This window comes from Bombyx mandarina, chromosome 01 (genome assembly GCF_030267445.1).
Source record: "Bombyx mandarina strain Sakado chromosome 01, ASM3026744v2".
Lineage (NCBI taxonomy): Eukaryota > Metazoa > Arthropoda > Insecta > Lepidoptera > Bombycidae > Bombyx > Bombyx mandarina.
The window spans coordinates 16098693-16115901 of NC_143208.1; the positions used below are offsets into that span (position 1 = coordinate 16098693).

Genomic DNA, 17209 nt, shown 5'->3' on the forward strand with positions numbered 1-17209 from the left:
CGGCGTCTGGGGGACGGCGGGATGGATGTAATATGCTATGCATAATCCCTGTTTCGTTGTCTCAATAACTCCGACTAGGCTCCGGCCCGGTCCGGGGTAGGGCGCCGGCTGTGAGCGGCAGGAGTTTTTAGTGAGGTTCAACTCCCACATACCCCACCCGCTGAGCGGATGGGAATCCGGTGATTTTCTCCTGTGGAAAAAAAAGCCGTGGTGAGTCACGTTTCATTAATAACTTATATGAGTAGAGATACCTCGTGTTACGCGTTTTTTTAAGGCACCTTGAATAAAAAAGCAAAAAAATATTATACAATTCAAAACCTCAAGCACCGGTCATCGTTATCGTCGAACCCGCCACTTGCGACGAAGAGCTCGACGAGTAAATTAACGCATAGACGCAGCCCACTGAGTTTTTCGCCGGAACTTCTCAGTGAGTCGCGTTTCCGATCCGGTGGTAGATTCTGCGAAACATTCTTGCTCTTGCTAGGACCAGTGTTAGCTCACGAGAGCCTACACGCTGGGGTAAAACTGAAATAGCCTCTCAAGACACAGCATAGGTAGGGAAAAGAAAAAATACGGTGGTGCACTAGTTAGCGCTCCTGACTGTTGCGCTGGCAAAATTTTGAGTTTTGAACTGGTTTGTTTGCTCTTTGGCTGGGTGTTTATTATCTACATAAATATATTTAAACGTGTATGAGTATGTATGTCGGTTTTTGGTATCCATAACACAGAGAATCCTAATTTGGGGTCGGATGACCACGCCTCATTTGTTCCGAGTTTTTATTTTAATTGTTCTTCGTATTATTATCTCGTTATTTTACATTACATGCACCAAACACAATATGTAGAGGAGTTAGTTAGTTATCTGTAACTTTCGACGACAATAATTAACAAGGTAGAAGCGGTGCATTCTCCGCAAGTTGTCAGAAACCCGAGAAACTTGGATTGTTATTTGTCGTACTCGTAGTATTTCTCTACTCAACTCTGTTCAGTGGAATTATGTTTCTGTAGCTGAACTTAAAAACTACTTAGGCATAATGGAACTTTAAATGAACATCTATTAATATGATAATTGTAAAAATTCATAAGGTTTTGAAACTAATAGCTATGTAGTTTTAACTTTAGGTTTAAAATTATTATGCGGGATACTATAATTAAGCACGAGTATGTAGCGGTAATTTCAGGAAAATTTAATTGAATATGCAATTTGTTCTCAGGTGCATATCTACGGAACGTCAATTTTTGTCCGACTTCGTTGGGGGCGATGAAAACACAGCCGGTGGCCGCCTCGCTCGCTGGTTGGCGCCAACATCTCGCGTCGAGCCCAACAATTGCGAGTTGAAGGCACCGGCTGTACCAGCTAGGCCTGCTACAAGGGTAATACTACCGGTTCTCGTGAGAGATCAGTACGGAGATTACGTTGCTTCGCCGGCACTTAAAGTTGAGGTAAGCCTAAATCTTTGGCAACATTCAAATGAAAACAAATCGAGGTGTATCTAAAAATCTTGTTTTACAATTAATTAAATAATCAGGAGAACAAATAATTACTGGTCTCGGTCCAAAGTAGGATAACCGGTGCAATGGAAATCAGGCACAATATTTGCCCGATGCTGGAATTAAAACCAAATTGATAGATACTAGAGTATTTAAATTAATTTATTTTAATCACATAGGTGTACTGCTTATTTATGAACAAATTGAAATTACGTGAAACATGTAATAAATTTTATGTCACCTCAATATTTAACCTACTAGAAATACATGCGGTATTAAAAATGTTGTAAAATATAAACGCGTACAAACACGTAACAGAGTAGCGTGAATAAAATGCAACACAGTTTGCAGTATATAAATATAATCTTCTTAAGAGTAAAGAGGACTAGAAGTGAATTATGGTCACCGACATTGCGGCGATAACATCGTTTGAAGGTTATTTTGTAATAGATTGTCCTTGGTTTATTGTTATAAAAACTTCTTACACGTGTTGCACGAGCTCAACATAAATGAGCTTATCGTTCGATTAAGAATAAAATTAATGTGCAAATCTCCTTCTTTTATAAGGCGACTTTTGATGGTTTATCACTTCTGTGGTTCAAAGAAAGAAAAAAAACGAAATATAGATAATTTTTTTTTTAAATTTCATTACTTGTAATTTTTTATTATTACTAAACATGCGTTCTTGTATAATGGTTTTCAATGGTTAATACGTTAAATAAAAACACACATTTATTAATTGGCCTAGCCATTATCTAGATCCTAGAAGTCGTCGTGGCCTAAAGGATAAGACGTCCGGTGCATTCGCATATAGCGATGCAACGGTGTTCGAATCCCGCAGGCGGGTACCAATTTTTCTAATGAAATACGTACTTAACAATTGTTCACGATTGACTTCCACGGTGAAGGAATAACATCGTGTAATAAAAATCAAACCCGCAAAATGATAATTTGCGTAATTACTGGTGGTAGGATCTACATAGGCGGCACTGAAAATTTCGGGAATTAACATAGTGACACAACATTACTATTTAAAAATGTATTTATTGCTTTACGAAGTATTCTCCGCGAAATTTGACACATTTTTCCATACGATGGAACCAATCATTGAAGCCACCATTCCATTCGGAAGTTGGGGTCTCCAAAATGGCCGTTTTGTAGGCGTCCACAGCTTCTTCAGGTGATGAAAATCTCTGTCCACGCAATTTATTCTTTATTTTAGGGAAAGTATAGAAATCATTAGGGCTTAGGTCGGGGCTGTACGGCGGATGGTCTAATAATTCTATGTTTTCTTGCTCTAAAAACTCTTTTGTTCTGTGCGCGGTGTGAGAACTCGCATTGTCGTGATGGAGGATGATGCGGCGGTTGCAGTTCTTTTACGGAGTTCAGAAACGACCTGTGGCAAACAAATGCTAGCATACCATTCTGCATTAACCGTTCTTTGTCCCTCAAGAGGAATAGTCGTAACATGGCCGGTTTTAGAGACAAACGTGGCCACCATTTTTTTTGCAACACTCCGTGAACGAACAATTTTTGTTGGCTTTAACTCATTTTCGAACACCCAAACTCGTGACTGGTTTTTTGTTTCGGGTTCGTACGCGTATATCCAGGATTCGTCACCTGATACAATGTTGTATACAGCATTTGAGGATCCTGCGTGGAATCTTTCGAGAGTTCTGACGCACCAAGTAACGCGAGCCGCTTTTTGCTCTTCACAGAGCGAATGCGGTATCCATCGGGAAAACAACTTTTTTACACCTAATTGTTCATGCAAGATTATTTGTATTTGACTCATGTCAATGTCTAAAGTTGCTTGAATTTCACGGTATGTCACATGTCGATCTTCCTCAATCAGCTTACGCACAGCATCAACGTTTTCTTGGGTGACTGCAGTTTTTGGACGACCTTGACGGGGATCATCACTGAGCTTGACACGTCCACGTTGAAACTCAGCAAACCAGCGATAAATTATGGTTTTGGATGGGGCTTCATCAGCAAATGCAGAAATCATCCGGTCAAGACACTGTTTTTGTGTTAAGCCACTTCGAAAGTCATAATAAATCATCGCTCTTGAATTTTCTCGAGTCAATTCCATTTTCTCAATGACTAAACAAGTTTGACAAAACCTCGTGACAAGACCGAGAATTTTTTTTTAAATAAATAAATGGTATTCGATTTTTAAAACCAAGGAGTTTTCAATTAAAAATATTTTAATATGACAGGAACAGTGGAAATATTCCATTCCCGATACTTTTAGTGCAGCCCTCGTATTGTGAGTCCGCACGGGTAGGTACCACCACCTATTTTTGCCGTGAAGTAGTAATGCGTTTCGGTTTGAAGGGTGGGGCAGTATACTGAGACCTTAGAACTTATATCTCAAGGTTTGTGGCGCATTTACGTTGTAGATCTCTATGGGTTCCAGTAACCACTTAACACCAGGTGGGCTGTGAGCTCGTCCACACATCTAGGCAATAAAAAAAAAAGACAAAGCAAAATTTTGTCTTCAGTGTACTTAATAAAATATTTTTAAATTTTTCACTCCAACTCCAAACAAATTTGAGTTAACTTTTGCGCGATCGAAAAGTTAAAACATTCGCCCTAAACACACTGATGTATAACGCAGGATTTGCTTTGTAGTGCATCTATGAACCGCGGTAACAAAAAGTGCGGCCTTACTACCTCACTGTATCCTGAAATACAATTAAAACGCGATCTAAAAATTAATAGTTATAAAAGAGTCAGCTGTGGGTAAATAGCTGGTGTGAATGGTCATCGATGCACAGGATGCATTCATTGCATGCGTAATATTTATTTATGTCTGCTCCCAGATTGCATTTTGAGGTAATCTCTGAAACATGACCGATCAATATCTGTTTTAGAAGGCAATCTTTTCAGCGAAGCTTATCTTTCCAGGTAGAGGATGACACTTTCCAATTTCCGTAAAAATAGTAATGTATACAACATACCTATGTATAAAATTTGTGATGCAAAATCTAACAGCGACAAATGAAATGATTTTACCATGAAATTTGAATTTTTATTAAGTTCTATTTTTAACGTTTTCAAAAAGCGTTCATTTAATCGGTAGGCAGCGGCTTGGCTCTGCCCCTGGCATTGATGAAGTCCATGGGCAACGGTAACCACTCACCATAAGATGGGCCATATGCTCGTCTGCCTACAAGCGAAACATAAATTCACCCGGAAGTTGAATCTGTATTGAAGTATTTCTGTTTTTTTTTTTATAAAGGTGTGTTAAATTGAACTTGTTATTAAAAGCGTGCGATCGTTTCGGTCTTCAGATTTTGAATATCCCAAAATGGCGACTGAAATGTGAATACAATGTAACTTTAGTGTAAGCCCGAATAAAAAACTTTGATTCGAATACAGTTGCATCGTTCGAAACGAATGCACCAGACGTCTTATCCAGGCCACGGCGACAGGCAAAGCACTGCTCTTGCTGGGACTAGTGTTAGCAAATTCCCTCAGGTTGTGCTCGTGAGCTCACGTACTATTTCTTGAGAAGCCCGAATATTCCCTTAGGCTACCAGGGAAAAGTTAAAAAATAAAAATAAACTAATGCATTCGAATAAGTCCTTTAGAAGATTTTCGGAGCTGGAATTCAAGAGCAATGGAATTTAAAGCAACTGTATTTTTTTTCAAATATATTATTGAAATGCACAGTCGAATTTTCCAACAAAATAATGCGTTATTTATTATTTTTCTCAATAATGAATAACGTAAGGAATTATCACCCCGTAATTGAATTATTCAATAAATGTATATGTATTAAAAGAATCGTCGCGGCAATACTTGTTCTTATTATTTAACCTAAAGAAAAAGTTCTTCGTGATACACAATAAATAATAAAAAACGTGGCTGTAAAATCGATGTAGCTGTCTAATAAGCTACGGAGTCTACGAAGGTCGCGATTCAGCCTCGCAGAATGTTTTTACATCTAATAGAAATAAGTTTGCACTACACGAACAATTAGAATTTATCATTGATTTACACGCTGTTAATATATACGATTCCTAATTTGTGCCGAACGCTCACCGAGATCGTTAATTTCCTACATTAGTGTCCTTGATAGCTATTGTTTAACAATACAGTAATGAATACATAATAAACATATCACGTTTTTAGGTTGATCAAATGCAAAACTTCATTCTCTATTTTATAAATATTCAACGGATAAGGAAATTTAATAGGACAGTTCAAATTGGAATCCATATAAGTTTTAAGTTGCAAAATTTATCCAATAAAATCATTTGAATATCGATATTATCACAATATTTGTAATTATCTCGATTACCTAAAGAAACGTCGGAATTTTTTTTACATGTACAATCAATTGAATTCGATATACCTATAGGCTTCTTATTTTTGTTTATGGTTTGGAATGTTTATTTATGAGTTACGAGTATAGTACTTCACATCCAGCCGCGGTTTGGTCTTGACCCTGGTGTAGCCTAGATCTATGAGTGAGGCACGCTTACAGTATATATTGGTGTGAAATACAGCCTGCCTATCTGGGACAAAACTAAAGTAGCCTAGAACGTTTCACGTAGTAACTTTATCGTTTCAAAAAATTCCTAAGAAGTCGAGTTTTTTCTTTTAGTGTTTACACTAGTTTTCTGCCCACAGCTTTGCCCAGACTGCACTTTGCATAGGGTGGGCGGATATCTTGGTCAACAACCACTACCAGAGCTTATACTAAATTTATATCAAAATTCGTTAAAATTATTATAGTGTTTTGGGCGTGAAAACAGAACTATCATATTCCATATAACATCTAACATCCAATAGTATAGTATTTCAATATTATTTTTTAAATCACGACAACTTTTTTGTTACATCCGGTTTAGTGAAATAAAGTTTATACTCTGCTCCAAGTTAATCTATGTCTTGCTGTGACAAGTTCATGAAAATTCATTTAGTAGATCCCAAGATTTGCGAACATTTAAATATATTTCTAAAAATAGGTGGTATTCTATTGATCGGGTAAGTCGGATAGTAATATTCGCGGCCTTTACCCAATATGTAAAATAGACGCAATAAAAACAGTGAAGAAAACTTCTTAAATTTCTTAGATGTCGAGTTGGACATTTACATCCGATAATATGCTACGAAAGTACCTACTCTTTTATATAGAGAAGTTGAACAAGTAATAAACCTTACAAAGAATTTTTTTTTGGTTAATGTCTTTTTCGCGGGTAGATCATATTTCGGCTCAATGTTTGTTACAGGTGGTTGTGCAGCGACTCGAAGGAAGCGGGGCCCGGGCCAGTAGGGCTTCAGGTCCCGGTAATGACGAGGGCTTGCCTGATATACCATATCAGCCTACCGTAAGAGACAATATGTGCTTCCAAGCCATCAGTATGATGAAGGTAAATTGTAGCACCCTTGAATATGCAATCTTGTATTATGCAATCTGTCAATGCAATTTTATTTTTCTTAGTTAAGAATGTCAACAGTCTTACAAACTTGACTGAGAATAAAGGAGGATAAATTTGAAATTGAAGTGATATCAAATATATACTGTAAACTGAGAAATGTCGAGTCTTGCTTGTATTCTGAGCTATATTGAATGCCTCGACAACTCGTTTTACTTTAAGTGCATCTTGGAAAATATGTTACATTTTATTTTATTACCGAGAAACCGAGAGTGTTTGTCGACTAGAAAGAAGCAAGGTCGGCATGCCATTCTCACAATTTGTTTCAGAGCTATTGGCTGTTGTGACCTACTTGTGATTTATTTCACATTAACAATTTGTAATGAAAAGCTTCTGATCGAGTTTCCGTAATTTAGTTTTTAATTTGAATTCGATGCGATTTAATTTATTTTTAATTATGGTTACGAATGCAGTGCACTTAATTCGTACTGTTCGTTTTGATCGGATTACATATTACGTTACAGTAACATTATAAACATAGATAGTAACATTATCTGTAGGTTACTTCTAAATAAAGTTATGAACTATTTTCATATTAAGTTCATTTTGTTTCCTTACACATATAAATGTACATGCGTATCACAATTAGTCTTGGAAATTATCCGTTTTTCTTATAATTCTAGTAAAACTGACTTTGACTAATAATCAACAAATTAAAATGGGTTTTGGGCAGGAAAATCAAATTAAAAATATTTTTTTTTGTGTTAGGCAAATGTTGACTTGATAATTGTGAAAAAACTATTTAAAACTAATTGTAAGTGAATATTAAATCACTTAGTAAAATAATTTATGTCGTTTAGTGCCTTTAACCAAGTAAAATAACCAATTATATGTATTTGTATATCGTTAGGTATGTTGTATTGTATGTATGATCAACAGGTTGATCTTACTGAATTTGAGCTCTCAAATTTATTTATTTTCCCTATAGAGCACCATTTTAATAATAACGAGCATTTTAAGACCCAAAATACCCAAAACAGTCCAAGTATCATAATTTTTATTTATAAATTTCTGTATGTATGTAGAATATAATATGTATCGATCTGGAAGATGATGTGAATTTTACATAGCTAATTTATAAAATCTTGCACTCATCTTTGGATAAATTTAAAAGATCCGTATTAATAGCGAATAAACCAGTTTTGAATGAACGTATAATGAAGATATAATATAATACTAGCTGACCCGGCAGACTTCGTAGTGCCTCCATCGATAAATAAAAGACCTAAACTTTTGTATAAAATAAACTTAAAGCAAACAAAAGGAATCCGTCCGACGGGGGACACATCAAAGGAAAAACAAAATTGTTATTTTTATTTAATTTCGAGCATTTTCATATTTGTTTAAACCTTTTAAACCTTCTCTGGACTTTCACGAATAATTCAAGACAAAAATTAGCAAAATCGGTCCAGCCGTTCTCGAGTTTTAACGAGACTAACGAACAGCAATTCATTTTTATATATATAGATATACATAATGTTATATAAAACAGGCGTACCAGAACTTTTCGTTCGAAGAAATTCGTTTCACTGCCGGGGCCTGGGGTCGGTCGATGTCGAACGCTGTAGCGTTTGGAGGCACAGGACGCTCGCCGGCGGAGCGTCTCACCGTGCGCCAGCAGCTCGACGGTACATTCTACGCTTCCTGGACCCCGAGGTCCCCGGGCACTTACGTATTCAAATGCACCCTGGACGATCTACCCGTACCAAACGTAAGTACAAAATAAAAAGTAGCATCTTATTTTTAAAATGTTGACGTTTTTTTTATTGCTTCGATGGGTAAACGAGCTCAAAGCCCATCTGGTGTTAAGTGGTTACTGAAGCCCATAGACATTTACAACGCAAATACGCCACCCACCTTGAGATATAAGTTCTAAGTTCTCAGTATAGTTACAACGGCTGCCCCACCCTTCAAGCCGAAACGCATTACTGCTTCACGGCAGAAATAGGCGAGGTGGCGGTACCTACCCGTGCGGCCGCACATGAGGTCCTACCACCAGTAATTACGCAAATTATAATTTTTCGGTTTTGATTTTTATTACACGATGTTATTCACCGTGGAAGCCGATCGTGAAAATTTGTTAAGTACATATTTCATTAGAAAAATTGGTACCCGCCTGCGGGATTCGAACACCGGTGCATCGCTAGATACGAATGCACCGGACGTCTTATCCTTTAGGCCACGACGATTTGTTACGTTTTAAAAGTAATCTTTACTTTATTTTGTATATTGAAAATAACTTTGCCTAAGTTAAGGATCATCTTAAAAATTTACAACCGTTTAAGGAAACGATGTTCAGAATTTAAACATACCTTGCTTTCTAATTAGATCATTAGTGGTAAGTCATCACTGGTGGTAGGAACTCTGGTGAATCCGCACAGGTAGGTACCTACTTGTTTCCGCCGTGAAGCAGTAATGTGTTTCGGTTTGAAGGGCGGGGCAGCCGTTGTAACTATACTGAGACCTTAGAACTCATATAATAAGGTGGGTGGCGGCATTTACATTGTAGATATCAATGGGCTCCAGTAATCACTTAACACCAGGTTGGTTGTGAGCTCACCACTCCACCAATCTAAGCAATAAATAAAAAATAGTGATTTTATAAAGAAAAAGCGATAGTTAAATATTTTGTGTCCTGAAACATTCCTGAATCGACTTGGTTCAGTGCTTTCGACATAAAATTATTGTTTCATTAGTATTATTTTGGCGGTTATTTCATCGCTTAATCCAATTCGCGCTAATAGATTTGACTATGAAAACACAATAAAATCCACCACAGAATCTTTAGTTAACTAAGTAGGTGATATAGACGATACAGGTTTACGTAATTGAAACACGACAGTCAAGCATAGGCTGTCAGATTATTGGCTAGTCAGATGTGAGCAATTCAATTGTAGGAGAGACTAAGCCTGACCGCACACATCAGGATTCGTGATTGGGTTTTCGTGTCGGGTATTTCATACTCGTAGTAGGACACCTCACTGTACGAGTTTATATGTAAATTTAAAATTGTTTTCTAAGTTCTAAGGTCTCAAGTATAGTTACAACGGCTGCCCCACCCTTTAAACCGAAACGCATTACTGCTTCACGACAGAAACAGGGCAGGGTGGTGCTACCTACCCGCGCGGACTCACAAGAGGTCCAACCAGTAATATTATATAATATTGTATAATATTATAAGCAATGATATCGAACGGTAAAACAATATGCGCTCGTTACAAAATTATTGAAATAAAACAAAATATCTTTATTACATTTAGTTCAAAAAGTGGTGAAGCGATCGTCGATGGCTATAATTAAAAAGAATAACATTTTAACTGATGCACCTCCAAAAGTGGCAAATCAATCGTAGTTCGAAATATCTCAGACACCTTACCATTTTATTGTTTTAGGGCTATGTCAACCGTACAACAGTATGTAGGTTTTTACAATCATAATTGCTACTGTCCATCGATCTACACAAGAAAAATAAAATTTCGATTTGAATATTACAAATGTATAGATGAGATTTTTGAAATTTCTCGATCTCGTAATATTATGTTTCACTGAAAATACTCACTATAGTCGAGTAACTTAATAGTGGTTGCAAACTTGCTTACGCAGTGAAAGCACTTCGAGCGCTTGTTCTTCTAATAAATAGAGTGTGTTTCCGGAACATTGTAAATTGTGTGCTCGGATAAACAGAAAATCATAGTCTCCAAAAAATCTTGTGATAATTCATAGGTGACTTTTCTGATATTATAATTAAAATAACAACATGGGAAAAAATATGTCAGCAAATTCGCGTGTTTTGAAACAATCTGCTTTAGATTACCTGTTAGCGATAAATATGATCATTACATCAAGACCACTTAGATAGGCGAGGTTTTGATGTAAACAGTTAGTATTAGTTTAATAGATTTATGATTCGCGGACCCTTGGCTAAATAATATATCAACCCTAGTAATTAATTAGAACTTAAAATTTGCACACCTTTACTTACGAAAACAAAAGAGTTATTAATAATCGGGAAGTGCCGCTGTAGTATCAACAGAATAAAACTAGTTCAACATGAATAAATTTATGTACATCCTACATGTTCACTAAAAGGTTTATCGCACGTTTTCCGGTAGAATGCAATTTCCACAGGGCGGTAATGACATTCCTGCGGCGAAGCTGCCATGTTGATATTAGAGACATGTGCAGATTAATTTCGATGCATATTGTGAAACAATGTATACATATGTTTTTATAAAACACTTTGATTTGACTGTAGGGTAGGTACTTAAGGTGTATTGTGACACCGCTTAAACATAAGGTCTCATCAACCTCACTTATGAGCCGTGAAATTCATTTTCCTATGTACCATAGATGAATAGTCGAAGGTGAAAATAACACTTTGTTTTAGCGATGTTTTTTTTATTTTTTATTGCGTAGATGGACGAGCTCACATCCCACCGGGTGTTAAGTGGTTACTGGAGCCCATAGACATCTAAAACATAAATACGCCACCCACCTTGAGATATAAGGTCTAAGGTCTCAGTATAGTTACACGGGCTGCCCCACCCTTCAAACCGAAACGCATTACTGCTTCACGGCAGAAATAGCGGTGGTACAGGACCTACCCGTGCGGACTCACAAGAGGTCCTACCACCAGTAAATGTTTTGTTAGTACTTATTTTCATGTTTAATGTCTAGAAGTATGAACTAACGTAAGTTAGTCAAAATAATAAACTATTTCAGCTGAAATATTGTGTAATATAAAATGCCTAATTTAGTTAAGGTGCCGCTCTTCGATACATCGTGTGACTGGCAAGTTCATGCGTCACATAACATATGCTATATACGCTCTATATTATACTCGTACTATACATAGTATATTGGTTCAAGTATAGGTAGTGATGGACTTATAACAAGGCTACTTTTAGTTCGTAATATAACAAAGCGTATGATAGCTGTGCTACACTAAGTTCGAAACTTGCAATTGTTTTACCCTTGCATCGGAAGTCGCCTCTTAGAGTTTGAAATGACCTGGTTTCTCAATTTGTTATTCTGTGTCTCTAGTTCGTGTATGTTCCTAAATTCAATATGTATTCCATTTTAATTATGTTTCATATGTTTAAGTTCAACTGACATTGTGACGAAAATACTAAGAATGTGAGATGACGATTGGAAGTGAAATGAAATATTTTTTACCAGACAACTATGTAATGCGATATTTGTAATGAAACTATAAAAAGGGATTTTTTTTATTATGGACTTGCTGACCCGGCAGACTTTTCTATAAAATAAACTTAAAACAAACAAAAGGAATCCGTCCGACGGGGGGGACATCAAAGGAAAAACAAAATTGTTATTTTTATTTAATTCCGAGCATTTTCATATTTATCTACCTTTTAAACCTTCTCTGGACTTCCACGAATAGTTCAAGACCAAAATTAGCCAAATCGGTCCAGCCGTTCTCAAGTTTTAGCGAGACTAACGAACAGCTATTCATTTTTATGTATATAGATTATGTGAATTGTATTTTTATATAAAACTTCTAGTGAAACTGATAAATAAAGCTGCACCTAGTCGCTGTTTTTTGCTTCCTTGTTAACAAGCGGCAGAGCTTTCTCCAGGAAATAATGAAAATTAAGTTAATTGGTTGCTCGAGGCAACATTGAATTCTTTTTACTACTACTTAACCTGGTTTTTTATTTTTTGCTGCAAAATGAACGCTGCTTGTCTAGGGACTTGTGGTGAAAGTTTCAGTTGTTTTCTACAGAAACCGTCTCATGCCGGAAAGCATAATTGCTTCGCTATATAAATAGACAGGGTGAAGGTAACTACCCGACCTACCAGTAACAGATTTGTGTAAAGAATTTATCCATCCATATTGCTATTCTCTAAGTACTTGTAGAGTAATATCTTAAGGCTGGCTATTTGACAGAATCTCGATTCGTATTTGCAATTCGAGTTAGAATATTGCATCCAATGTGCATTAAAGCGTGGGTGTCGGGGCCTCGCTACGATGTTTCCTCAGCAATAATTGAATATGAAGATGCTCGTCAACCTCTGACCTAATAATAAAGGAATATGACCCATTTTCTGTTAGTAAACAATGTTTTGATAGCTTAGCTCACACGATAGCGTTAATGTATCGTTTTTAATTAATAATCTGGTTGTAGGTAAACAGTGCGCTCAAGTTAACAAGGTTTTGTTTTTCAGGAATTAACAATCGACGTTGTCGAATCAACGTACGTAGGTCCCGCCGAACGCGGAGCTCAACCGCTAGTTGCTGGACAATCATCACCTTCCTCGAGGGTGCGAAGTTTCACTGCAGAAAACAGCGCCGGTCTTCGAGTCCGGGCCAGCCCTAGCTTGCAGTCAGAAGAGTTAGGTCGCATCCCTCCCGGAGAAAACATAATGTTCGTGGAGGAGGTAAAGCATCATCAATTTTGCTTTGTCGTATTCATTTCAGTACCTTTTAACTATACTCACGCACAAATTTTGAGGAACGCAAAAACAAGGATTTTAAAACAAAGCGGTCATGGATATTTGTTAAGTTTAGTTTGGTTAATTCATCTCGTTTGATCGTTAGTTTTTTTGACGTTTTCAATTTCAAATTTCCGAATAATAAACAAAATCCAAATTAATTGTTTTCAGATATTTGCGATATTTTGTTTTCAACATATAACACTTTTTGGCGTTCCCTTATATTTGTCCTTGAGTGTATTTAATTATTAGCTGACCCGACTGACATTCTATACACATTTTAATAAAGTTTGTGATCATTTTGTATCATACTTGCGAATTTTTCTATTTTTTCATTCTTTAAAAACGTTATTCGTATATTATGAAAGTTAAAATAAATGCCAATCGGTCCAGCTGATCTCAGTGCTACTTACTAACGATCACCATATTATTCACTATGCACAGAAAACAGTTCTGTGTGTTTACTGCGAGTTTTTTAACGTTCTCGATAGCGTAAAAGTTATCTCAAAGTATGCAATCGGAACAGCGCCCCTAGCGGCAAACGTAGGCAATCGTTTCAACTCCATACAAATTCGAGCTAACTTTTACGCTATCGAGAACGTTAAAAAACTCCCACTAAGCACACTGTTCTTGTCTTTTTTGTATCGTTTACGCTGAAATAGTACATGATAATTTTCTCAAATAGAATTTTTAAATATTATAATTGCTGATCGTGTGTGATGTGCACGCGTTGTGATCGTCAACAGCATGTAACAAATTCTTATTTGATTTTAATGTGTAATTTAAATAAAAACGTAATAAGTAACGGCCTTATTCATAATGAGTTATTGGGTTTTTATAAGCCAGTTATAGGAAGACCAAATACTTATTTTTTTAATAAATACCATTTAAGTCCATCGAATGTTCGATAGTAAATATAAATAATGTAATACTGAAAAACCTTAGGGTCTCCTTATATATGCTTATATAACTTCGATAACTCGTTATGAATAAGATTATTGTTAATTATTTTATCGAACGCTTGATAGGCTTAAATGACTTTTTAACTAATATAGTTTAATAATATCGATACATTCGCGTTTCATTATGAATGATATCGTAAGTTTTTTTGTTTTATTTATACATTTGCATTGCTTTGCAGTTAATCAATAAATTTTAAAATTGTAATATTCTAGAATTTGGTATAGTGTAATGCCATCTAGCGTTCGAATAGTTAAGTAAGTAGTATTTAGTTAAGTTAATTTTAAGTTTTAGATATTATCTCCATACTAAGGGTACGTACTGATTATAATTAGAGTGTGGGCTTGTTTTTTAAAATTCATTAAGAGTTTGGGCTTGTTTTTTTTAAATTATTTGAGAGTGTGGGCTTGTTTTTTTAAAATTCTATAAGAGTGTGGGCTTGTTTTTAAAAATTCTTAAATATCTTTTTTTTTTATAAACTTATTATTTTTTAAATGCTACAATTAAAAGTAATAGCTTAGAGCGAACGTTTCATTCCCACGTTGTGTCATGAAATTAAGACGTCTAATCTCATAAACGATATTATAAGCTTTGTTGCGCGATCGTTTCGTTACAGTTTTAAAATATATGAACCAGGTAGGTACGTAAGTAGTAGAAGGAGAGAGAGAGAGAGAGTACGTGAGAGCAGAGGTAGTACGTGAGTGTTCGCGGAATTACGTTGAAATAGTGAATCGCGTTAAGGGCTGTGTTTGATAGAGCTGTTTTTTATAATTCGGATGGCTGATGTGAAAAAATTTGAAGCTTTATTGTCTTAATATTTAAAACACTTTGGTGTAGGTATTGGTGTTCATGCGACAACGCTGTGGATCGATATTAGGGTAGTATTCAACTATTCTAAACAATAGCATAGTATGTTTTTTTAAGTTAGCGATGAAATCGGATTAATAAGCTAACGCCCTCATTATCCTTAGTGGTCACCTTCACTCGAGAACATCAACGATTGCCCATGATATGTAAGCGGAGTGAAATATCCCTTCGGAACAAGGTGACACTTTACAAAACTTGCATAGGGCCCGTCATTACTTACGCGAGTGTGGTGTTCGCTCACGCGGCCCGCATACACATAGACACCCTCAAATCTCTACAATCCCGCTTTTGTAGGTAAACCGTTGGAACTCCGTGGTTCGTGAGAAACGTCGACCTACACGACGACCTGGGACTCGAATCGATCCGCAAACAGAAAAGCAAGAGTAACTGGATCCACCAGATCCAGTAACTCTTGCATTAGATGCCTTCAGCTCTAACACAGGCTTAGGGACCTCGGTAACCTAACCCAATGCAACAAACGGCAACCTAACCCATGCATCAGCCCGTTGAGTTTCTCGCCGGATCTTTTGAGCGGGTCGCGATTCCGATCCGGTGGTAGATTCATTCGCGAAGCAGCTCCTCTTGAGTTGTTAGGTCCCCTTCGGAGGCGCTCGGGCAGCTGTTAGCAAATCCCACCCCTCCTGGCTGAGCCTTTGCTCGCCCACCTGTTTTGGTAAAACTGGAAAGGCTTCTGGGCCACCAGTAATCCATCAATCTCAATCATCAATTTTGCTCAGGATTATTTTTTATGTTGTTTAAAGAAGGGAATGTCATAGTATTCGAAACGCTGTCGAGGGGAGTTCTCCGCGGCTCAAACTTAAGCCGCATAGTACAGAAAAAATCGTATCGTAATCTCGTGAGCTGTGCTATATAAATGTATTAGTTCCAGGTACTAGAGATGAACTCTAATTCAGAGCAGATGATAGATGTGAGATGATGGTATATACGTATGTACATATTATATCTTACAATATTCTCGCAAGCATCTCTCACGATTAAGGAGTAGCATCGTATAATAAAATCGTGGAAATCACATATTTGTATTAAAAACAATATTATTACGATTATTTGAATTGAACTTGGACAGATTATCACGGATTTTAGGATTAAAAAAAATTTGTAGTTAGTTCGAATAGCCCTCTTGCGAAAATGAAAATCTATTACTAGTACTGCCATGACTCTCGTCAGAGTGTAACTGTGCCAAAAAACGTAGACATTTCTGGTGTTCCATGGCACTCTAAAATAAATATTATATGTATATTAAACAGTAATACAGAGTTACTTGACCGCGAATTCGAAAGCTGGTGGACAACGGCTCTCTGCACGCCACACGACTCCTTAATTTTCGTTCAGTATTTGACCATCACCACCACGTGTCTTGGTTTTTGGGAACGGTTCGCTCTGATCGGATACGAAATTCATTATAATAAATTACTTATTTGTTTTTAGGTTGTGAACAAAGATGGAACGTGGGTACGTTTGAGTTTGGATTGCGCGAATCTATATGCCGAGGAAAGTTCGGGCGTGGCCTGGTGTCTCCAGCACAACAGACATCTCGACCGAATTTTGCTGGAGCCAGTTGAGCCTAGTAGTCCCATACCGGTTATAAATTTTTCATCTGTAGATAAGAGCTATTTTCAAACAAAAATAAAAATAAAAGGAATTTTAATGGTTAAAATTGTTCGTGCGAAACAATAGAACGTATTAAAAAACATGTAACAATGTACATGTTCTCTCTCTTTAAATAAACTTACTTTTGTTGGATTCGCAATGAGACGTTTAGCTAAAGGTTTTGCGTTTTTGTGTGGGAACAGGAAGAAGAGGAAGGTGGCTGGAGGGGCGCAGGTGAGATGAGAGACGAAACGCTCTCGTGGAGTCAGGATGAAGACTGCGAGGGGGCTGCAGCAGGTACTCGAAGCTAATTAAAATTTAAATAGCTGGGGTGGCAAGAGGGCGTGTAAATAGCCCTCCTGCGGCGGGAG

At 36.8% G+C, this 17209-nt stretch overlaps 1 protein-coding gene across 4 annotated transcripts in view; it reads left to right on the forward strand.

The window, feature by feature from the left end:
* Positions 1-17209, forward strand: part of hiw (MYC binding protein highwire) — a 146262-nt gene that overhangs the window by 92022 nt on the left and 37031 nt on the right. For 3 of the 4 annotated variants that reach the window (XM_028187449.2, XM_028187451.2, XM_028187450.2), the window contains exons 35-40: positions 1215-1443; positions 6738-6878; positions 8437-8655; positions 13134-13346; positions 16677-16829; positions 17042-17135. In XM_028187449.2, coding sequence (XP_028043250.2) covers positions 1215-1443; positions 6738-6878; positions 8437-8655; positions 13134-13346; positions 16677-16829; positions 17042-17135 — 1049 coding nt within the window. The remainder of the gene's footprint in view (positions 1-1214; positions 1444-6737; positions 6879-8436; positions 8656-13133; positions 13347-16676; positions 16830-17041; positions 17136-17209) is intronic. The other variant, XM_028187452.2, reaches the window with a different exon arrangement.